Source organism: Panicum hallii, chromosome 5, assembly GCF_002211085.1.
Source record: "Panicum hallii strain FIL2 chromosome 5, PHallii_v3.1, whole genome shotgun sequence".
NCBI classification, from domain to species: Eukaryota; Viridiplantae; Streptophyta; class Magnoliopsida; order Poales; family Poaceae; genus Panicum; species Panicum hallii.
Window position 1 is genome coordinate 40,069,967 of NC_038046.1, and position 24,776 is coordinate 40,094,742.

At 41.9% G+C, this 24,776-nt stretch overlaps 2 protein-coding genes across 2 annotated transcripts; one reads left to right on the plus strand and one right to left on the minus strand.

The window, feature by feature from the left end:
- The first annotated feature begins 448 nt into the window (after window positions 1–448).
- LOC112892649 lies at window positions 449–16,229 on the plus strand. Its single transcript, XM_025959784.1, has 3 exons — window positions 449–622; window positions 845–1,079; window positions 15,872–16,229. Exons 1-3 carry the CDS (start codon window positions 449–451, stop codon window positions 15,994–15,996), a joined length of 534 nt encoding a protein of 177 aa, XP_025815569.1. The 3' UTR covers window positions 15,997–16,229.
- Window positions 16,230–16,958: 729 nt separating this feature from the next.
- On the minus strand, window positions 16,959–22,794 carry LOC112893802 (respiratory burst oxidase homolog protein B). The gene is made up of 14 exons (XM_025961301.1): window positions 22,551–22,794; window positions 22,366–22,427; window positions 20,971–21,547; window positions 20,726–20,885; window positions 20,469–20,517; window positions 20,270–20,383; window positions 19,767–20,198; window positions 19,188–19,574; window positions 19,015–19,107; window positions 18,621–18,736; window positions 18,421–18,523; window positions 18,115–18,194; window positions 17,513–18,024; window positions 16,959–17,418 (listed from the first exon to the last, which is right to left on the minus strand). The coding sequence occupies exons 3-14, from the start codon at window positions 21,509–21,511 to the stop codon at window positions 17,309–17,311; spliced, it is 2,697 nt and encodes an 898-aa protein (XP_025817086.1). The 5' UTR covers window positions 21,512–21,547; window positions 22,366–22,427; window positions 22,551–22,794; the 3' UTR covers window positions 16,959–17,308.
- Between the last annotated feature and the right edge of the window lie 1,982 nt (window positions 22,795–24,776).

Here is a 24,776-nt window from a genome sequence, read left to right on the forward strand (position 1 = left end):
TGGCAACAAGCATATCACCAAGGTACTTGCTGTGGTGGAAGGGATGCTTGATTTCTTCTTTTATGACTTTGAATTCCAAAGAGAAGTGCCTCAAGAAGGAATTACTAATCCTGCTGGCAACAAGTGGGTTAGAGTTGATAAACCTGGGGATGAGCATCCATCACCGAAAAAACCAAGATTTGGTGAGCATCCATCCAGGGAGGTTATGGTGCTAGTGGATCTAGTAACTCAAGTATTTACCCTAGAAGTGTTGCTATGGGCCCATCAAAGAAAAATGCATAGCTTCAAAAACCTGAGAATAGCTTATCTGTCACAACTCAAGAGAACAAGTGAAGACAGGGGGTTGACTTTTGGACATCTCATTTCACCAGGATGTGAATCTCTCCAGTTTGGATCCTTCCAAGTGGGAGAAACAAGGAGTATATGGAGCTTTCAGTTGAATGATAACATGGCTGCTGTTATTAATGAATATGGGACCAACATGTTTAAGTCAAAGTTTGATCCTTTAGCTGCAATTGAAGCCAAAAGTGCTATTTGCAGTGGCAAGAAGCAAGGAGTAAACCTGGACACAATTACTGAAGAATCTGACTTTAAGGAGGAAAGTCTGAAAGAGCTGGATAAGGTGATGCTAAATGTGGAAGATGGCGAAACAAACAGAGCTGTCTCTATGAGCCCAGAAAAAAGGGACACAGGAACCCCCATGATGGACTAGTCGAGTCAAGAAGATATCCTCACAAATAAAGGTGGTATGAGAATCGAGCCTTGTGAGCCTAAAATGGAGAAGGGGGATGTTGAGAAGGATTAGGGCAAGAGCTTTGATACCTACCCAAGTGATGTGGATGAGGAAAAAAATGATAACATCTCTCAGAAAAGTCCAGAGGTGGAGATATTCAAAGAGACTACTGTTCTGGTGGAAGAGGAGGGGGAAAGTCAGGGAGTGCAGCCAAAAATAGAGAATCCTGCAGAGAAACCTAGAGGAGGCCATCAGAGGCAAAGTGAGAGGTTGAAACAGCAAGGCTTGAATCATGTCAAAACCACAGATAAAGTTGAAGCTCTTACCATGAAGAAAAATCTGGAAGGTCATATTCCCAGCTCTAAGAATTCTTTTGCTGTACTTAGTAATAATGAGTTAATGATTAGATCTCATTTGATGGGAGTTGAGGTAAGTGGCATTGAGTTGGAATCTTTTTATATTCTTAAGGATCTGGAAAAAGCCAAATCTAATTTACTGGAGAAAAATAATAATGTGTTGGTGGGTGATACTGATAATTCTTCTATCCCCTTGGAGGACATGAAGTTTAATCTGATTCTTCGGATGATGAAGGATTCAAGTTGGTTTCCAACAAAGAAAAAGAGAGAAAGAAAAAAAAGAAATTCCATTATTTTGGGTCAAAAGCTCAGGGGTAAAACCCTTTCATCCTTCTGATGATAGGGCACCACCTGAAGGAGATGTACCTATGATTAGCTCTAGGTATAATCTCAGGAAACTGGGAGAGGGGAAAAGGAAAAAATAATTAATGATAGGAATCATTTGGAATTGTAGAGGTGTGTCCAAGAAAGGGATGGGAACTATTGTGAAAGACATATTGAATGATCATCATGCAGACTTTGTTGGGCTATAGGAGATCATTGAAAGTACGCCTAGAGGGGGGTGAATAGGCGATCGTCACTTAAAATCTGCACACAAAAATCTCAGCCCGAGGCTGCCTGGCGGACTGTCCGCTGGGAGTGTCCGCTGGGCACTTCCAACGTCCGCTGGGAAGTCTCGGGAATGGAATGCAATCTTTCGAAGAATAAAACTTGTATACCAAAATCCACTTGAATAGAAAGACTCTAATATAAGTGAGGAACACTAAATGCGGAAGCAATCTAGCTCAAAGTAAGTACACAAGTAGATCGGGCAAGAATGCTAGACGAAGGTAGGAATAACAAAAACACTAGAATAAAGTAAGATAATCAAGTACAAGAGACATAAGATTTTCACCCGAGGTTCGAATCCACTCACGGATTCTACGTCCCCGTTGAGGAGTCCACAAAGGACAGGGTTCCTCTCAACCCTTTCCTCTCTCAAGCAACCACAAAGGTTAAACTTGAGCTTTTCACTAGCAACAAGGGTAATACAAACTTCTCAATCCAACCACACCACGAGTTGGTTGTTCTTGAGCACCTCTAACCGTCTAGGAGCCAAGCTCCAAGAGTAATAGATGTGGAAAGCGACGGAGAGTGCCAAGAGATGCCCAAGAGAGGTGAATCTTTTGGGAAGAACTTGGATCTTGCTTGGATCTTGCTCAAACTCAACCCTAGACCAAAGATTTGGAGTGGGGAAGCTAGGGTTTCACTTTGGTGAGATTTGGAGTGCTTAGAATGTGCTTGAGACTCAGTTTCACAGGTTAGGCAAGAGTGTTTTTTCGTTTGGGGGTCGTGGGGTATAAATATCACCTCACTGGAAACTAGCCGTTAGGCTGATTTCCAGTGACCTGGCGGACTGTCCGCCAGGAGCACTCGGGTTTGGGCAGTTTAAGTGACCTGGCGGACTGTCCGCCAGGAGCTCTCGGATTTGCATAAATTGCTACAAGGCTTACTCTCCGGATTTGATTTATTGGTGATCTTCCACACACTTTCCACATCCCCCTTGATAGTACGGTATAGCTAGACTCAAGAAAACATAAAACAAATAAATTTCTCTGCTTGCAACTCTTTTCTTGATCCGGTACCGTTCTCCAACTTTGAATAGTCGTCAAGATTCACTCCTTTTCTTTTCTCCTTTTTGGTTTCTTTGACCGCTGCTCATTATACTCAATTGAAACATTAGATACTCATTTAGGTTGTTATTAATCACCAAAATAGGTCATTAGGCCTAGATGCACTTTCAATCTTCCCCTTTTTGGTGATTGATGACAACCCAAATGAACCAATAAAAACAATGAATTCAATAGAGCTTGAGGAAATATATAGTTGATGAGCTCCCCCTAAATCCATGCATCCACAAGATATTCATGAACTCCATTTCATAATGAGCATACCAAATAAAGTTATAGCACCATGATGAGATATAACCAAGATTAGATAAACAAGGATAAGCAATAAGTTCACAATCATAGCATAGCATCATCCATAAATAAATTATTACAAACCAACTTAGTTCAAATACGAGATAAGCAATAAACATATAGTCTCACATACATCCAAATATCCAAATAAGTTTTTGACGACACTCAAGCTCTTTGACGACACTCAAGCTCACACCGACTCTAAGAACACATGCGATACAATCTTTTCTCCCCCTTTGGCATCAAGCACCAAAAAGAGAAAAGACAAATGGAAGTTAGGAGCAGCAATCACTCATCATCATCATCATCATCATCATCATCATCACCTACATCATAATGCTCCCATTCAGCTGGAAAGTCCCTAGGAGGAGAAGGTGGAAATGCGGGCCAATCCGTCTCCTCAATGCCAAGGTGGCGCTCAATCCTGTTGATGCTCTGCTGATTGGCCCGAGCGTGAGAGCGAACTACATCATTGATGTTGCGGCATACCTTGAAGAGAGCTTTCAAGCCAGAAATAAAGGCATTGCCTTTCTTTCGAGGATGAGTCCTGGAAGAGGAAGGTATCGCCGAAGTGGAGGGCATATCCATAGTGGGCTGGGGTGGAGAATGAGCTGATGGAGGAGACTCGCCTTCTGGTGGAAACTCTTGCTCCTTGGGAGGCTGTGGACAATATGGTGCATGAACAGTGTCGTATCCAAACTCCATTCCCGTCACGGCATTTATCATTCTTTGGATATATGGAGCATAGATAACGGGATTACATGAATCTTGGTGCGATCACCCCTTTTGGGAGTCAAGGTCTCCCGGAATATCCTGTTCATGATCTCCATATATGGACGTAGTCCATGAGTCATCGCTAAATCCGGATCCTCATCCCGATAGAGAGTTATAAGAGCTTCATCCGTTGGATTGATTTCATCGTGAATCTCCATTTCATCTAGAGTGTCATCAAGTTTGAGGATAGTGAAAAATTGCTTGTATGAAACCCAGAAAGCACGCCCTTGAAGATTGAAGTGAATAAAGGAATTCTTGCCCTCACCTTCAAACCAAGCAGTGGAGCAAAATTGAGCAACTAGCTCATTGTTCCAATTTTGATTGAGGGCCAAGAATTCATAGAGGCGTTTCTTCTCACATTCTCTTATGACCAAGTCAAAAGTTGGATTATTTTTCTCACCCATTTCAACCCAATTGATGTACTTGGATACGGTGATAGCATTCTTCTTCTTAATAAAGACGGATATGTACCAATCAGCTTGGAATTTGCTCCAAAATCTCCTATCCGTGATGTACTTCTCATAATCATAAGGATTTTCCCTTCTTTCTTTGAAGACTGCACCTGCGTGCTTTGTGGTGTAATCAATTCTCTTCACTCCAACCTCACCAAAGTTGATCCTAGTATACTCCGGTCTGTGCATAATGTACTTTTGGTAGGGTTGAAGTGGGGGATAGTCATCAAAAAGAGGAACCGATTCTTGAGGTCCAGCTTCATGTGGAGGAGCATCCCTTTGACCTCTACGGCTCGATGCCTCATGGATAGAACCACCCATTTGGCTAGCACGACTAAGCGGAATTTTGCGAGTTGGCTTCTTGGGGCGCTTGGGTGGAGGAACGACTTCCACTTCTTCAATTTCATCCGAATTTGAGTCGGAAGCGGGATCATGCATGAATTTGGTCCGCCTCTCATGCACCATCTGGACATGTATAGGAAGTATAGTGCTTGATTAGAAGAAATGAAAGAATGAATGTTAACAACCATGGGAGTAGGCGGGAAAAAAATAGAACAGACCCTTCCTGGCGGACTGTCCGCCAGGAGGGTTCGGTTTTGAACCTTCCCATGAAATCACGCGATGTTAAGCAATAGTTTGTTGAGGCTCAAAATTTGTAGGGATGTTCTAGATGATAATGGAAGGCTAGAAACAAATTTTGAACAACTTGGGATGGATAGATTTGGAGATCGGGTGAAATCAAAGTTTTAGGCATGAAATGTGCATGAACAAGTGAACTTTAAACCTAGCCATCCATTCTTCAAGATTTTCAAGGAATAGCATGCTCTACCTAGCAGGAGTCCATAGCTAAAAGCATTCCTCAAGATATGCATCGAGTAGAGAGATCGATGGAAGATTGCATATACCTTGTTCTTGCCCTAGGTTGGACGAGAGAGAGATTCCAATGGATGGAAATCCAAGGGGGGAAGGTCCTTGCAGCACGAAGAGAAGCTTCCCTTGCCGTGGATGGGTGGAGGCCTTGATTTCACGGACAATGGAGGTGGTGTCCGTGGGGAGGAAGGGAGAGTGAGTGAGAGAAGTTGATGTTGTGTTGTGTGTTTGAGTGAGAATGGGGAGAGAAGGAGCAGCCACAAAGAAGGAGGAGGGCCTCTAGGACACACACCCACGGACATGAGGCAGTGGGGCCACAAGAAGACGTGTTAGAGATAAGAAATGGGCCTGTTCTGCTGGCTGACCCCGAGACCTCCTGGCGGACTGTCCGCCAGGCATGGCGGACTATCCGCCAGGAGCTCTCAGCCAGCAGCACTCTCCTCCCTCACGTAACCCATCCAATTATTTAAATAACTTAGAGAGTGTATTGGATGTATATGATGTAGGATATTTGGGATATAATACATGGTTTTTCAAGAGAACATCATATAAAAATGACCATGTTAACCAATTCAATCCAAACGCTCAAGAGAATCCAAGATTTTCACAAACAAGGCATACAATATTTTGAAAATCATTTTGTTGTTAAAAGGCTTACCTTTAGACAAGCAGGTGTGCAACACTTCATTCCAAATTTCTAGAATCAATGATGTTTAGCTCATTCCTTAATGCACAAAATCTTTTCTCATCTAAGGGTTTGGTGAAGATATCGGCAACTTGGTCGTTTGTTCTCACATGAGAGATCTCTATGTCACATTTAAGATTATGATCTCTCAAGAAATGATGCCGGATATCTATGTGTTTGGTTCTAGAATGCTCACATGGATTTTCGGCTATTTTAATGGCACTCTCATTGTCACATAGGAGAGGAACACGGTTAAAAGTATAACCGTAATCCTTTAGAGTTTGTCGCATCCACAAGAGTTGAGCACAACAATGTGCGGCTGCAACATACTCCGCTTCGGCCGTGGAAAGAGCTACGGAATTTTATTTCTTGGATGCCCATGATACAAGGGACTTACCCAAAAATTGGCAAGTCCCGAATGTGCTTTTCCTATCAATTTTGCATCTGGCATAATCCGCATCGGAATAGCCAACTAGTTTGAAATTTGAACCTTTTGGATACCAAAGACCTAGGTGAGATGTATGAACTAAATATCTCATGATTCTTTTAATAGCTCTTAAATGGCATTCCTTAGGGTTTGATTGAAATCTTGCACATAAACAAACGCTAAGCATAATATCGGGTCTAGATGCACAAAGGTAAAGCAGTGAGCCAATCATGGATCGATATACCTTTTGATCCACGGATTTACCTCCAATGTCAAGATCAAGGTGTCCATTTGTGCCCATGGGGGTCTTGATTGGCTTTGCATACTCCATGTTAAACTTCTTGAGTATGTCATGTGTGTACTTGATTTGGCATAGGAATATCCCTTCCTTGAGTTGCTTGACTTGAAATCCTAGGAAAAGGTTCAACTCTCCCATCATAGACATCTCAAATCGCTTGATCATTGTTTGACTAAACTCATCACAACAATCTTTGTTAGTAGAACCAAATATAATATTATCGACATATATTTGGCAAACAAATAAATCATCACCGGCTCTTCTAGTGAATAAAGTGGAGTCGGCTTTTCCAATTTAAAACCATTTTCAATGAGAAAATTACTAAAGCATTCGTACCATGCTCTAGGAGCTTGCTTAAGCCCATAGAGCGCCTTATGGAGTTTGTAAACATGGTTAGGATATGCTTCTTCCTCAAACCCCGGTGGTTGCTCTACATATACCTCTTCCTTGATTGGGCCATTCAAAAATGCACTTTTGACATCCATTTGATAGAGCTTAAAGTTATGGTGAGTAGCATGAGCAACAAGAATGCGAATTGACTCAAGCCTAGCTACGGGTGTAAAAGTTTGATCAAAATCCAAACCTTCAACTTGTGAATAACCTTTTGCCACAAGCCGTGCTTTGTTTCTTGTCACCACACCATGTTCATCTTGTTTGTTGCGGAACACCCACTTGGTTCCAACAATATTTTGCTTGGGTCGCTCCACCAATGACCAGACTTCATTTCTTTTGAAGTTGTTGAGTTCCTCTTGCATGGCCATTACCCAATCCGCATCTTTTAGAGCATCTTCCACCTTAAGAGGTTCAAGAAAAGAAACAAAGGAGTAATGTTTACAAAAAGTAGCAACACGAGAACGAGTAGTTACTCCCTTTGCAATGTCATCAAGGATGTTGTCCACAGGGTGATCCCGTTGAACACTTTGGTGCACCCTAGGATGTGGCACTTGATTTCTTGACTCCTCTTGTTCGTCATCCTTTTCTTCTTCATCTTGTTCGACACCTCCCCCTTGATCATTGCCATCTTCTTGATGATCGTTATCTTGAGTTGGAGGAGATGCCTTGTTTGAAGATTGTTGGCCTTGATCATTGCTTGATTCTTGAGGACGTACATCTCCAATTGACATGTTCCTTAAGGCTGCACTTGGAGCTTCTTCATCATCTAATTCATCAAGATCAACTTGCTCTCCTTGAGAGCCATTAGTCTCATCAAACACCACATCACATGAGATTTCAATACATCCGGAGATTTTGTTGAATACTCGATATGCACGTGAGTTTGAATCATAACCAAGTAAAAAATCTTCCATAGATTTAGGGGAAAACATAGAACTCTTAGCTTTCTTGTTAAAAATATAACATTTGCTTCCAAAAACTCTAAAGTATGAAACATTAGGTTTGTTACCGGTGAGAAGCTTATAGGGAGTTTTCTTTAGTAGACGATGAAGATATAGCCGGTTGATGGCGTGACAAGCGGTGTTGACCGCTTCCGCCCAAAACCGGTCGGAAGTCTTGTACTCATCAAGCATTGTCCTTGCCATCTCAATGAGCGTGCGGTTCTTCCTCTCCGCCACCCCATTTTGTTGAGGTGCATAGGGAGCGAAGAACTCATGCTTGATCCCTTCTTCATCCAAGTAGTCATCTACTTGAGTGTTCTTGAACTCGCTCCCGTTGTCGCTTCTAATCTTCTTGATTCTTAAGTTGAACTCATTTTGAGCTCTCCTTAAGAACTTCTTGAGAATCCCTTGAGTTTCACTTTTATCATGCAAAAAGAATACCCAAGTGAAACGTGTATAATCATCAACAATGACTAAACCATATTTGTTACCGCCGATGCTTATGTAGGCAATAGGACCAAACAAGTCCATATGAAGTAGTTCCAATAGTCTACTTGTTGTCATGATGTTCTTGGAGGGATGGCTTGACCCAACTTGCTTTCCCGCTTGACATGCTCCACAAGGCCTATCTTTCTCAAACACAATGTTGGTTAGTCCAATGACATGATCACCTTTTAGGAGCTTGTGAAGATTTTTCATACCAACATGGGCTAGGCGGCGGTGCCACAACCAACCCATGTTGGACTTTGTGATTAAGCATGTATCAAGTTGAGCTTTATCTTTAGTGAAGTTCACTACATAAAGCTTTCCTTTTAATACACCCTTAAACGCAAATGAACCATCACTTCTCCTAGAGACGATCACACCCTCATCAGTAAAAATACAATTATAGCCCATGTTACAAAGTTGTGATACGGATAATAAGTTGTAGCCCAAGGTTTCAACAAGAAAAACTTTTGAAATGAAGTGTTCGGAAGATATAGCAATGTTACCGACACCCAATACTCTTCCTTGGCTATTGTCGCCAAAGGAGATTAAGTCGGTTGGATCATCGTTCTCTTCATAAGTTGAGAACATGTTTCTCTCTCTGGTTATGTGGTTAGTGCATCCACTATCAATGATCCACTTCAATCCACCGGAGGCATAGCCCTGCAAAACAAATTTAGGCTTTGTTTTTAGGTACCCAAATTTGCTTGGGTCCTCTCACATTAGTCACAAGTGATTTGGGCACCCACACACAAGTCTTTGGACTCTTGCGGTGTGTCCCAACATATTTAGCAAAGACTCTACCAAACTTGTTCCTCATAATCACATATGATGCATTAAACTCATGAAAATGCATAATAGGAAGTTTTGATGCAGTGGAGAAAGTGGGATGGGAGGCCGGAAATCTGCCACCCGAGGGTTCCTGGCGGACTGTCCGCCAGGCACTCTCGGGTGCCCAGTACCGGAAGCAATTTTTCTACTTGTTGCTTCCCTCACAAACTTAGGGAACTCATGCCCATTGATCTTGACTCTTGCATTATGCTTTTCAAAATGTTGAAAACCAATACCATCCTTGATGTTGGGACGTCTTGAGTTCAAGTATGCACCTCTTGCATATTTGAGTTTTTCCTCCTCAAGATCCTTCTTCTTTTATTGTGCCTCACCTTCTAAGGATGTGATCTTAACTTTCAAGCTTTCAATCAACTTTACATTAGTAGCACAAGAATCAACATCAATATCCTTGCATCTAATGCATGATTGTGCTATGGAGAGACTAATTGACGGGTCATGTTGAGATGTTGAGGCATTGGACAAGAGAGTGTCAAATTGCAATTCAAGACTTTTGTTTAAGCAAATAAGTTTATCTTGAAGTGCAACATTTGCACTTTTGAGACTAGTGTTAGTCTCCTTACTTTCCACAAGTTTCTTGTTCAAGGCCTTACATTTTTCTTCTTGCTTAGTTATGAGCTCCTTGAGTTCAAGCTTTCTCTTCTTTTCAAGAATGAGCAAGTCCTCTTATTTCTCAAGGAGGTCATTCTTCTCATTTAACTCTTCCATGAGTTCGTTAAACTTAGCAATGGCATTTTTATCTAGATTCTTGAGCATGGCAATCATATCAATATCATTATCATTTCCACTGGAGCTACTAGATGAACTTTCATCATCACTAGTGGTGTACTTAGGAGAAGAACATGGGATGGTTTTTACCTTTCTTTTACCTCCCCTTGCCATAAGACAAGTGTGAGTGATGTTTTTCCCATCCTTGAGGTTGGGGAAGAGAGAAGTCTTGTTAAAGGCAAGTGTGACCACTTCTTCTTCATCCGAGTTAGAGCTCTCATCATCGGAGTCCCACTCCTCGCGCAAGATGTGCTTCACCACTTTGTTTCTTCTTGAAGAACTTCTTGTCCTTGGTGAAGTACTTCTTCTCCTTGTTGTCCTTCCTCTTCTCTTCCTTGTCCTCTTTCTTCTCATATGGGCAATTTGCAATGAAGTGCCCACGCTTGCCACAATTATAGCAATTTCTTTTTGTCCTCCTTTTGGAGCTCTCATGCCTCTTGTTGCCCTTGTAGTTGCGGTTTCTTATCAATTTGCTGAAGTTCTTCATAAGAAGAGCCATGTCATCATCATCAAGACTTGAACTATCGCTATCATTATCACTTGATGAGGATTCTTGCACTACTTTCTTGCTCTTCTCCTTCTTATTTGCCTTGAGAGCAATGTCTTGCTCTCTTGAGGTTGAGATTCCCTTGGACAAGCTCTTCACATACTTGGCTTCACTTTCCATCATCTCATGGTTGATAATCTTGCCAAGTACTTCTTCCGGTGTCATCTTCTTGTAGTTGGGACTCTCCCTTATCAAGGTACATAAGGTTATGTTCCTTACCGAAAACGCCCTAATCATCCTCTTGACCACTTCATGGTTGGTCCACTTCTTGCTTCCAAGACTCCTCACTTGATTGATTATTTTTTTGAGCCTTGTGTACATCTCTTGGGGTGTTTCATCATCCAACATGGCAAACCTCCCAAGTTCTCCTTCAATCATCTCAATTTTTGCTTTTCGAATGGTCTTGGTGCCTTCATGTGCCACTTTGAGAGTATCCCATATCTCCTTTGCACTTTGCAATCCATCCACTTTATCAAATTCCTCTCTACTCAAGGATGAAAGGAGGATGGTTGCGGCTTGAGCATTGCGATGGAACAATTGTTGCATAGTTGGTCCAAAGCTTTCATCGTCACTATCCGGCTGCTCAATACCTACACAAACAATCTCCCAAAGACTAGGGTGAAGAGAAAACAAGTGTCATCTCATGTTAGTCCTCCATTGAGAGTAGTTAGTTCCATCAAAGTGTGGAGGTTTTCCAAGAAAAACGGAAAGAAAATTGTTGTTGGAACTCATGTTATCATATTTAAAAGGAGTGCGAGAGTAGTTAAAAGTAACCGATTTCTTCTTCTTTCTTTTCTTGATGTAGATGGACCCTTCATCACTACTTGATGTTGAGGATGAGGATGACTCAATCACTATTCTCTTACTTTTGCTCTTACTCTTACTCTTTTTCTTGTGATCTCCACTCTTCTTGGAGCAATCGGATACATCGAACTTGGCGTTGTCATCTTCCTTGTGCATCTCACCTTCTTTGCTCTTGTTCTTCTCAAGACTTTTGTGTGAATCTTCTCCGGCCATGATCTCCTCAAGTTGTTAGACTCAAATTTGAGGAACCTGGCTCTGATACCACTTGAAAGTACGCCTAGAGGGGGGGTGAATAGGCGATCGTCGCTTAAAATCTGCACACAAAAATCTCAGCCCGAGGCTGCCTGGCGGACTGTCCGCTGGGAGTGTCCGCTGGGCACTTCCAACGTCCGTTGGGAAGTCTCGGGAATGGAATGCAATCTTTCGAAGAATAAAACTTGTATACCAAAATCCACTTGAATAGAAAGACTCTAATATAAGTGAGGAACACTAAATGCGGAAGCAATCTAGCTCAAAGTAAGTACACAAGTAGATCGGGCAAGAATACTAGACGAAGGTAGGAATAACAAAAATACTAGAATAAAGTAAGATAATCAAGTACAAGAGACACAAGATTTTCACCCGAGGTTCGAATCCACTCACGGATTCTACGTCCCCATTGAGGAGTCCACAAAGGACCGGGTTCCTCTCAACCCTTTCCTCTCTCAAGCAACCACAAAGGTCAAACTTGAGCTTTTCACTAGCAACAAGGGTAATACAAACTTCTCAATCCAACCACACCACGAGTTGGTGGTTCTTGAGCACCTCTAACCGTCTAGGAGCCAAGCTCCAAGAGTAATAGATGTGGAAAGCGACGGAGAGTGCCAAGAGATGCCCAAGAGAGGTGAATCTCTTGGAAAGAACTTAAATCTTGCTTGGATCTTGCTCAAACTCAACACTAGACCAAAGATTTGGAGTGGGGAAGCTAGGGTTTCACTTTGGTGAGCTTTGGAGTGATTAGAATGTGCTTGAGACTCAGTTTCACAGGTTAGGCAAGAGTGTTTTTTCGTTTGGGGGTCGTGGGGTATAAATATCACCTCACTGGAAACTAGCCGTTAGGCTGATTTCCAGTGACCTGGCGGACTGTCCGCCAGGAGCACTCGGGTTTGGGCAGTTTAAGTGACCTGGTGGACAGTCCGTCAGGAGCTCTCGGATTTGCATAAATTGCTACAAGGCTTACTCTCCGGATTTGATTTATTGGTGATCTTCCACACACTTTCCACATCCCCCTTGATAGTACGGTATAGCTAGACTCAAGAAAACATAAAACAAATAAATTTCTCTGCTTGCAACTCTTTTCTTGATCCGGTACCATTGTCCAACTTTGAATAGTCGTCAAGATTCACTCCTTTTCTTTTCTCCTTTTTGGTTTCTTTGACCGCTGCTCATTATACTCAATTGAAACATTAGATACTCATTTAGGTTGTTATTAATCACCAAAATAGATCATAAGGTCTAGATGCACTTTCAACCATGAGGAAAAAATATTCTGATAGATTTTTTAACTTGATTGATCCTAGAAAAGACTTTTCTTGGCACTGGTTGCCCTGTACGAGCAGATCGGGGGCGGGGGGATCCTTTGTGGGCTTAGATCTGAGAAGCTGGATGTGGTTAAAGTAGAAGAAGGGAGCAGCTCCATCACAGACCATGTTTTTGATAAGAAGCTCAAAAAAATCTCACCCTGATTATAGTTTATGGGCCTGCTCATGATGACAAAAAGGAGCGGTTCCTCGTTGAACTCTCCCAAATCTGTGCTAAAAATAAAGACCCTATGATTGTAGGAAGTGATTTCAACATTCTCAGGTATAGTTCTGAGAAAAATAAAAATTTTGTGGGGAACAAATTCACTGATCTATTCAATTGGATCATTAACACAAATGAAATGAGAGACGTGACTCTTAATGGTGGGACTTTTACATGGAGTAATAATCATGCTGATCCATCTTTAGAAAGGTTGGACAGAATTCTAATAAGTAGCAGTTGGGAGAAAGAGTTTCCCCTTACCAGCCTGAGGAAAATTCCTATGCAAATGTCTGACCATAATCCCTACTCTTATCCACTGACAATGAAAAATTGAAGACAACCAAAGCCTTCAGCTTTGAAACTTTCAGGCTCAAGCATCCAGATTTCTTCCCTAAGATTAGAGAGATTTGGGATAGACAAGTCAGAGGGATAAGTGCTGTGGACGTTTGGTACATCAAAACAAATAGAGTGAAATTTTTTTTAAAGGGTTGGGGGCTTAGTTTAAGAGGTCATAATAAAAGATATAGAAGGATTCTCCAGGAGGAGCTAATGACTCTGGAGGAGCTGGAAGAGAAGGGTGCCCTCCCTGCTCAGCTACTTGAAAGAAAAACCTTCATCCAAGCTGAGATTCTTAGATCAGCTGTGGAGGAGGAATTATATTGGCACAAACGTTCTAACTCCACTTGGCTCTTGAAGGGCGACAACAATACTGACTATTTCCATAGAATAGCCAATGGCAAGAAGAGGAAGAATGCTATCTTTAGCCTGCAGCATGGTGAAATTACAATAGAAGGGGAGAAAGAGATTTTGGTTCATGCAACCAACTATTACAAAGATTTGTTTGGGCCCTCTGACAACCCAAAGATGAAAAATGGACCCCCAGAGCTGGGGTGAGGATGAAAAGTTATCACAGGAGGACAATGAGAAACTATCTGCAGATTTTTCTAAATTGGAAATAAAAAATGCCATCTTTTCAATGGAGCAGAATACGGACCTAGGGCCCGACCACATGCCGGTGGAATTTTACCAAGAATGCTGGGAGATAATAAAAAAGGAGATAATAGAGATGTTTCAGAAAATTAAGGAACATAAGTTGGATGTGGAAAGGTTGAACTATGGGGTTATTACATTAATTCCCAAAATCAAGGAGGCTAACAAAATTCAACAATATAGGTCGATCTATCTCTTAAATGTGATTTTCAAGATATTTACCAAAGTGCTGATGCTGAGATTGGAGAATGTGATGGAGAGAATAATAAATAGAAGCCAAACAGCTTTCCTCAAGGGCCGAAACATTATGGATGGTGTTATGACACTCCATGAGATTTTGCATGATACAAGGAGTAAGCATAAAGAAGGGGTGGTTTTGAAGCTGGATTTTGAAAAGGCGTATAAAAAATTAATTGGGAGTTTTATTTGACTGCCTAGTGCAAAGAGGTTTTTGCGACGACTGGTGTAAGTGGATTAAATAAGTTGTGACAAGTGGAACTTTGAGTGTCAAAGCCAATGATATGATAGGTCCCTATTCCAAAAGTGGGAAGGGAGTGAGGCAAGAGGATCCACTAACCCCCTTATTGTTCAATATTACGGCTGACCCTGCTGAATGCTTGTCTGAGTAGCATCTTTGTTTACTGTATGTCGATGTATTTGTTGCCAAAAAAATAATAAAAAGATTGGACAGAACCAGAAAAAGGTTCTTTTGGCAGGGGAATGGGACAAAGAAAAAAATACTATTTGGTAAGATGGATTAAGATCTGCAGGACCAAAAAGAAAGGTGGTTTGGGAGTAAAAGACCTCAGGCACATGAATCTGAGTCTACTATGTAGATGGTGGTGGAAACTTGAGAAAGATGATGGGATTTGGCAAACCATTGCGAAACAAAAATATGTGAAAAACTCAACCATTGCCCAGCTTAGGAGAAATCCCTCCAACTCCCCTGTATGGAATGACCTTTTGAAGGTCAAGGATCTATACATGAATGGGAGGGTGATGATGGTAGGTAGAGGAGATACAACTGATTTCTGTCATGATGCTTGGTGTGGGAGTTTACCACTGAAAGAAAAATACCCTGATTTATATGAAATATGCAATGACCAAAAAGTGACTGTAGCCATGATGGCTCAGAGGAATTGGAGGATGACTTTTAGGAGATGGCTTGATGAACCTTTGCAAGACAGACTAAGAAGGATGAGAGACATAATCTCCTCATTCGCCCTATCTGATGGAAAAGACTTTCCAAAATGGATTTTTGGAGAAAGCTGGCTCTTTCTCTGTCAAATCAATGTATGCCCAGTTTGGGGCTGGAAATGTAGAAAAACCATACAAACACATATGGAAAGTAAAAATTCCCCTAAAGATTAAAATCTTTCTATGGCTAAGCCATGAGAATGCTATTCTTACAAAAGATAACCTCATTAAGAGGAAGTGGCAAGGTGATGAAAATGTGCCTTCTGCGATACTGAGGAAGCGGTTGCCCACCTGTTCTTTGAATGCTCCATTGCAAAATATGTATGGGGTCTTATTGCTTTGGTGGTGGGAGCACCCTGCAGACCAAGCTCCTTCGAGCAATTTATGATCTGGGCTAAACTGTATTTGCCCCATGGCAAACAGTTCCATATATGGTCGGGCTGGCGGCTGTATGCTGGGCGCTTTGGAAAACTAGAAACGTGTGTTTTGAGAAGAAAATGATAAAATCGCCCACTGAAATAGTTTGCATGGCTGTTTCCTTTCTTTCTTTCTGGGCAGGACTGCAGAAGGATGGGGACAAGGAGGCGCTGGAAGCAGGAGCAGAAGCTCTGAAGAACGCGGCGCTGTTTTTCCATCCTGGCGACGCTACTACACCAGACAATGGCATAGTTCTGCTGCACTGAAGACTGACGCGGCTACCTCCTGCGTTTCTCCTACCCATGGCGTTTTCTGGTGTTCTACCAGTTGGTCACTGCCAGGCAACACCTGTGTTAGCCTTGTAGTAGGCGTAGTACTCCATGCTTGTGGGGCATGACTGTCTTTTCAGCGTCTTAAACTGCTTCCTAGATGGATCTGATGCCCTATGTGCAGAAATTTCATCCGGAGTAGTTGTCTGTGTCCTGTTTTCTCTCTCAAACCTAGGCTTTGGACCTTGCTGAACACCTTTTGTAATTTGGTTGCTATAAGTAATGAAATTCGGGCTCGCCCGCGATGGAAAAAGATAACTACGAGGAAGATACAGCAGGCTCGGCCTGTACAGACTACACACACACACACACACACACACTCTCTCTCTCTCTCTCTCTCTCTAGTCGGCCCAATCCGGCCCAAGAATACTTTTTGTTCGGCCCCGATTGCTACGCCTGAGTAAGGAGTGACGACGTTGCTTGACCAGTTGACCTGCTTATCTGCTAACGCGGTCTCCTCTATTGGCGATTCAGACTCTGCAACATCAGGAACAGCTTCAGTTTGTTTTTCAAAAGGGACAGCTTCATTTGGCACTGCGTCGCTGTCAGTTTGCGAGCAACCCTCTCGTTGAGCCACGAAAAAGGACCTCTACAACAAACCCAAAGCACCAGGTGTCCAGGTACACTGATGAAAGGCCCTTCCCGACCTTCCAGCTTTCTGTTTTCCTGACGACCTAACCGGCAGATTTGCTCCTGCTTAATGTCAATACAAGGATCAACCTTTTCAGATTTGTTATTTATAACTAGTACAGAAAATTCATATATCACAGGATCTGAGAGTGCCAAGAGAGGGAACAATCTGTGCTACCACATCTTCCATTTTTACATAGCATAAGAAATGCACGCAACACAAATGCACAAAGAGCCATCAAGGCAAATGCATCGAAATACAGAAGCAATAGATGCAAAACAGAATGCGCTATCATGTCATTGTGTATCTTAAGTTTAATGTTACATGCTGGCATACATGCTCACAACTTTTAAATATAAAGGTACTTTATCTATTTATGCTACAACATTAATATTCACTCCATGGCTTCTTCCAGTGGAAGTAAACATGGATGAACACAGCATTCCTGCCAAAAAAAACAAAAAACAAAAGAAAGGTACATCCTCCACTTTTGACATCTACAGGATAACTCCTGTCATTTTATTTATCTACCTGTATACACATTACAACCCTTATAATTCACATCCTGAAGAGCGAAGAACTAGGAGACCATACCCACATGCTTCTGGGATCACACCACTAGAAGTTCTCCTTGTGAAACTCAAACTTTGTATTTGTCTTGTGGGTGAAATCTGCTGACAGCTGCCGTAGCTGCGGCACCAGCACAGGCTCCCCACAGTAGAAAACTCCTGAACATAAAGTCTTAATGTTAGTAGGCGTCTAGGCGATGAAGTCAATTGACATTTTGTACACCTGCTTTGACAAGATGGGAAGATGACATACCGACATGTTGGTTCTCATGGTTCACTGCGACATGTTTGAAGACACTTCGCCAGTTAGGCCGTGCAAAATGCGTCTTGACGCTAGTTCCAGACAAGATATCCACTCCCTTCTTTGCATGTTGGAGCTCTTGCAGCATGACAATGAGTGCAGAACGTGCATCCCCTTCCTCGTAGACACTCGAGCAGTGGTTGTGGAGCTCAATCACTCCATCCTTGTCCTTCTCAGCCACCTCGTTCATGACCCCTCGGAACCATTCAAAGGATCCCTCTTCTCTCGTCACCCAGTAGAAGTAGGCCCTCTTTGTCATGAATGGTCTCTTCTTTGTCCTGCCACTGCCTTCAGGCTCTGTGCCTGCAACAGATCCCCCCTGCTGAATGTGGTTAAGCACATCCTTCACAATGCTAATCAGCGGAGTGGCTCCAATGCCTAGTCCAATGAGCAGTAGCACATCATATTCCCGGTAATCTTGTGCCGGAGCGCCATATGGTCCATCAATAAGAAGTTTTGGGAATCTAAAGCATGTCAAAATTCATGATCAGATGAATGTAAGAAACATATATTGTACTGTACAACATTTTGGAAACAATTCAAAGAAATTCCACCTGGCATTGCTTTCAGAAATTCCCTTGGAAAGGTCAGCTCGAAGGAGTCCACTTTCTCCGTCAGTTGGAGGTCGGCATGCCTGGTTGAAATTTACGGTAATTATCAGTTCCATGATATAAAAGAATTGCATTGGTATAACAAGAACAGACTTCACAAGTCACAGCTTTTCCCATATTTAGGAGTTTGCCTTGTTCCAGTAGCTCATTGAGCCAGTAGATTTTTTTTTTTTACAAATATCTAGGAGATTAAATCTTGTTGCAGCAGTAGCTTATTGAGTCCATACAAAAATTAAGGAGCCAATTTACCTCAGAGAAGACAGTCCTAAGGCGTGAAGTCCAATCGCCCCTTGTGCGAATGTGAACACTAAGATAATCGTCACCTGGTGCTGAAGTGATAGAAAATGGGTGCCTGCAAGAGAAACAGATTATGCACTTTTAATCTTCTCTCTTCTGCTGATCGTATAGTCAAGGAACTTTTTCATAAAGAAAGGGTGTAATGTGTCTACCATTCATATGGAGACACGGCACGGCAGTTTATGAAGATATACTGCCCACTCCGATATCTGAAACCAGGTGGTTTGGACATATAGAGAGCCAAGACATTCCCTGGATATACAGCAACCTATTGAATGGAGCAAAGTTAAAAGATACAAAGGAAAAAAAAACAACACTTAGTAAATGAGTTCTCATAATAAAGAAAATGAAAATACTATGGAGGAAGTAGTTTTTTGTAGCATGAACAAAATAGGCACTCAAATTCTGTTTGAGGAGTGAACACTGATGGTAGGGGTGTACAACAACACCTCACACCAAATGAAGAATGAACGATGCTTAGTTGTGGTCATATTCAAGTTGAAAAAGACGAACAAGGCAAAACTAAAGGGTCATAATTTAAGGTACCTTCTGAATCCTAACTGCATCATGGCTCCTAAATAGCCGAAGAATGCGCTCACTTACATACAAGAGCACAGGAACAGCAAGGTACATCCAAGTCTGTCAATCATAGAAATGCTCTGTAAGCATTAACTTTCAGAAAATAGGTGTTATATTGCCAACAGGATACAGATGTTTACCGTTTTCTTGTACCATTTCCTGCTTAGATATAAGCAGATTCCATGGACAACGAGCAGTGCATATACAATAACGAACAAGTGGTGGGTAAACCAGAAGGCATTGAAGCCAGTCATTTTCTTGAGGGGATTAGAATCCTTGAGCCTGTTACGTCTAAACCATGGTTGGGCCAATACAAAAGCTACAGTCATAAGTACAACCATGACCACACCTGTCCACCCTTCAGTTCCCTTTACAAACCACCAGTAATTTGGCGGTCTTTTGTCCCCAAAGAAAGGCTTCATAGGTTCATAAGCAGCATCACTTGCATGGAGCAGCCGAGGAAAATCACATGTCAGGTGAGCACCTGCATGCAAAGCAACGCCTACTGCAACACCTGCTGCTATTACCTGCACAAATATTGCATCATGTAATTTCCATCTTACTTATGTTTAATGCAGAATTATCTATCGGATTGGCAGGTTTCAGTTCATTTTTGTTGGTCCTCTAGGATAAAAAAGGGCTATGTTGGAAGGTAATGGATAGCTCCACTGGAAAGATTCATCGTTGTGGTCAAAACTAGTTGAGTCCACATGTTTTACCTTATGAAAGTTTATGTTGTCATTGAAGGGAACAACAGCTCCGATCTTTGTCTTGGACCGAATCCAAGTTATTGTGTTTCGGCAAACAGGAAAAAGAACCAGGGCCATATTGAATTTGAGAGTCTCTGCAGCACCTTTTGCAGTTGTCACACAATAACCCATAATGTCGAATACAGCTCGATTACGGTATTGGATAAACTTCCAAATGAAGAGGGCAATGCAGATTGAGAGCCAGAGAGTCATAACCCAAATACGCTTCCAGTTCTCCTCAAGGAAGTACAAGAACTCTTGCCAGTAGTGGTAAAATTGACTCGTGTCCTTGTTTGTAGCAAGCTTCATGCTAAGAGCTTTGCTAAGCTTTGAGCTATGTGTTGTTGATCTTGCAGCAGCTTGAGATGGTGACTGCAGCAAAAGTGCCTCCAGATCCTCAAGCTGTTAATTGTTTAACGTTAGTACATGAAATGTGCCAGAATTGTTATGTTTATGAGTAATATTGGACAGACCTCTATGTATCCGAGGTTAGTAGGGTCAAGTTCTTCCATGATGAGTGCTGTGTACTCATCGGCTCGTTCCTTCAGCTTGGAAAGTTTGTTTGCTGATGCACTAAGGGTAATAATCTGAGAAGGGCAAAAGGCATATTAGCGCTTTCTTAAAATCTAACAAATGTACAAACAGGATCACATAACTCTTGGACTGACTGACCTCCTTAACCTCCTCTGCTGTGATCCTTCCATCAGCATTCTTGTCAACCCTGAACAGAGGAAACAACACATGCTAATTGTGGAACTGTTGAACAAACAATTGCTACAAGTTACGTACAATAGCTTTGTTTGATTTTATTTTTAGAAGAGAAAGTATTTTCATGTGGAATTGGATTTGGAAAATTACCATATTCGGTATTATATGTATAAATAAGGAAACCATGCCAAGACTGAAAGGTTTTCATTAAAATTACTAACATGTCAAAGAATGTCCGGAGACGGTTGTCAAAACCCTGATCACTGAGTTGCTCCCAGAAATCTTTCAGCTCATCCTTAGTCAGCACCTGTTTCACTATCCCTCTCTTCCTTGCCAATGAGTCGAACACTTGCACTGCAAACTCATCAGATCCTTCCATCCCTGCACAATCCAAAGCAATGCTTATATTGGTAGTCTACAAATAGCTGTAAGGAGAATACAAATTAACTACAGCTGCTGAAATTACCAATGCATTTCCCAAATCTTGAACGTAGCAGGACGCCATCGACCTGTAGCTGATTGAAGCGCTTCTCCACTGCAGCCCAACCATCATGGCCAACTTTTGCAGTTACAAACTGCAGGCCCTTCAACGCCACAGCAGCACCACTCTTGCTTCTGTCCAATCTCTTCCTCATGTTCTTTCCCAACTGTGTCTGTTGTGCCTTATTGCTTGAGTTCTTCAGCTTTAGCCCATTTGTTACCTGCCTTAGCTTTGATGCGAGTTTGCCGCTCCTTGATGAGGAAGGTGACACTAGTGACAGGCCGTCAAACCCACCACTATGCCCAGAGCCACCATCATCAACTGCTCTGACATCTTCTATTGCCACTGAATCACGCTGTACATCAAGAGTTATCTCCACAACCTCATCATCATCTTTGAACCTGGTTGTCTTCACGCCCCTCCTGCTTGATTCTTCCAAGTTGCCACTGTGTGGGATTAATGTTGCTGTGTCATCTTGTGATCTCCGTGAACTGCCCAGGTCCGTGGCAGCTTCAGTGCCTGCCATCTTCTCTATCTCTCAGGCCAGAATTCTGCTTATGCTCTGGTCAATGGATAAGTTAGTAACTAGCAGGAAAATGGGGGAAGAACTTTAGTAAGTGCAAACTTGCAACACTTAAATATTATTTATGGAAGCTACAGAATGTCCTTTTCTTGTTCTAGCCATAATCAGTCAATTATACATCCTGCTAGAGTAAAATGTCAACGAAAAGTTCATTTTTGATGGAAAAAAATTGTTCAATAAGATTGAAACCATTTGCGGTCTAGGACTCTAGGTACAGAAAAATTTCTAAAAGTACTGGCAAGCAGACAGGGAAGTCAAAGGGAAGTAAGACTGGTCGTCTATGGTTCAATCAGATCCAGAGCTCGCATCAAAAAATAGAAATTTGCATAGAAAAAAAAAAGACGAAGATGTTACTTCACTACCAAGATGATAGGGATAGCAACCCCAACGATTTGCAACCTCGACAACGCCAGCAAGGTAAGGAACAAAAGGGACAAATTCAAAACTTTTTCAGAAAGAATCAGGGAACACTCCCAGACCGAAAGAAACTGCCCCCGGGTTTGAAATAGGTTCACACCACCCACACCAAAATGCCTCCTTCCGCTCAGATCTAGCAGCTGCAACTCTCAATTAATTCGAAAACGTAAAGCGCCAACCTTCCGCTGAACCGCGTATTCATTTGTTGCTCCTAGAAACGGCAAATTTTAAATGGAAAAGAAATAGAGAAACGTTTAGGAGGGCTTAGCAGCTAAGAAGAGCGGGGGAAAAACTGAAACCAAGTGGAGAAGAAAATCAAGAACAGAAGAAGATAAAAAGTGAGAAATTTGGGAAACTGGGATCATGGAGAAGAACTCTACCTTAAACCCTTCCAGAAATTTCAGCCGGGGAATGGAACTCCGAGCCTTTCTTGAATACCCCACTGGAGAACAGAGAAAATCCCAAGACTTCAGTCTTCAGCACACAGTGGGATTGCAGGTAGAACCCAAAAGGAAAAAACGAGAGTAATTTCAGGGTCTATATGGGCAAGAGGACAAGGTATTACCACACAGCACGCGGCGTACGGCGAGTCACAGGTACACAGGCCACCGGGCTTCAGCAAATGCAGGTGGGTTCGCAGCAGCCGGGAGGCTTTCAGGGAGGCAGATGCAAGTGCAGTGTGCAGATGGTCGGGTACTAGAAAGCAGAACCACCCCCTCCCCTCAATGCGATGAACAATTAAGTAGTCTTGAGAAAACAACAAAGGAGGAGCGAGCGGTGGCGTGGTGCGTGCGGGAGGACTGTAGGAGCAAGCAGGGTGGCGTTGCTGTTTCTGTCAGTTTGTGGCGAGCTGTATTTGTACAGTATATGTAAGGCTGGACAGCTTGGCACCTTAGCAGTGTTACCTGCAAAACGCATGTGCTTTTGGTGGCATTGCGAGTGGTAGTTTTTTTTTCTAAGGTGTCTAGGTGGTGGGTTGGCGCTGCGGCTGTTTGGCTTTTTTTATTTCAAAAAAAAAAGCTATTGGCTTTGGACCTTGGGATTCAGGGAGGTTCTGCTAATTCAGTTGAAATCACCTCACAAGAAAAAGCTAAATATTCCTACGCGAATGCGCCACAGTAAATTAGAGAAAGAGTTCAGAATTGTAAAGGCTATTTAACACACAGGGTGATGTTAGGGCTGACAAGCATTCACATTAAAGTATGGATGCGTTAACAAGGTGAAACTCCAATCTCTTTCAGCGCAGTATAAATAGGATTCTCTGATAAGAGTAAGATATTTTAAATGCATCCTTTAGTTGTCTAACAGTTTTAGATGAAACAAAATACTCACTTTCATCGCTGGTGCCCCGGAACACCCCATGGGCAAGCAGGGCGCACCGGTGAAAAGATGAGGCTCATCGAAGGAGAAGAAAGCTTTCATGGTGAGATGAAGATGGATCATGACCGTTGGATTGTATACATCAATGGTCCAAATTTTGGGTGCGTGTTGGGCAGGGCTGTAGCCATTATTGAACATGGGGGTTAATTTGTTGAGTTATGGTATTCGGAAGTATCAAGGTGGTTTTTTGGACTTGGTCTACATTATTTTTTTACGAAACACACTCATACACGCAGACCCGCCATGAAGCCTCCAAGAAACTAGACCCAGCACATCCCTCGTTGTTGAAGGCCATATCACATCTGAAAATATGAACACTTGTCCTAGATATATAGAGATAAGAATGCATGATGTGAAAAAATGACATTATTTTGCCACTAATGTTTTCCCCTTCATGCATTCTTTCATGTTTCTCTGCTTTCGATTCATGCGTTCCCGACACGGCTTGATTGTTCCGACTCTTTTATGATGTCATGTTGACACGTACCAGTTCTTAGGCTCCATTTGGTTCCTGTTAAATCAAAGAGAATCTTTCTATTTAGAGTATTAAATAAAATCTGTTTATAAATTTTTTTTACAGATGAGTATTAATTCGTGAGATGAATTTAATGAGTCTACTAATTAATCTATGATTTGCTACAACAATGCTATAATAACCATAAGCTAATCATGAATTAATATACCTCATTAGATTCATCTCGTGAATTAGCCCAGGGATTCTGCAATTAATTTTATAATTAGACTTTATTTAATACTTTTAAATGATAAGATTATCTTTTATGCGATAGGTCTGAAGTTTAGCTCTCTAAAACCAAACACGCCCTTAGTAACAATTGTTCATGTTAGGCCAATCCTAATGGGGTTTTATATTGACTTTTCGAAGGTAGCCACATTAGCAACAGGCAGGAAATGAAATGGTGATTGAAACTCTCTCTTCTGTGTACAATTTCATGGTGTGATTTCATAGGCTCCGAATAACACAGTTTTATAACTCATCAAAAGGTCAGATGATTAACTATTTGGGACCCAGAAATACCACCAGGAAGTGCAATGAAAATCTTCCATCTTTCTATGCCCAAAATAAATGAGAAGCACTACAAAATTAATGGTTAGACCATGTGCTGGGAAAAGAAGGACCAGCACAGAAAATTGTGCACTTGTGATGTTTCAAACTGAATCACACGCAACCCTTGAGTTGTCGGTATTCTTAAAATATCTAAAGCCCAATCAATACCTGGATTCTTTTGTGGGAATTCAAATATGCAGAAATCTTTTAAACTTTGTTCAACGGTATGCTCGTGTCCCACATTAGGGACATATAAACTAACGGTTTGTTTATTCACCCAACGTTCCAATTAATAACACAAGCCCTAACTTACGCCGCGGATTAAGAAAAGTATGGTCAATGATT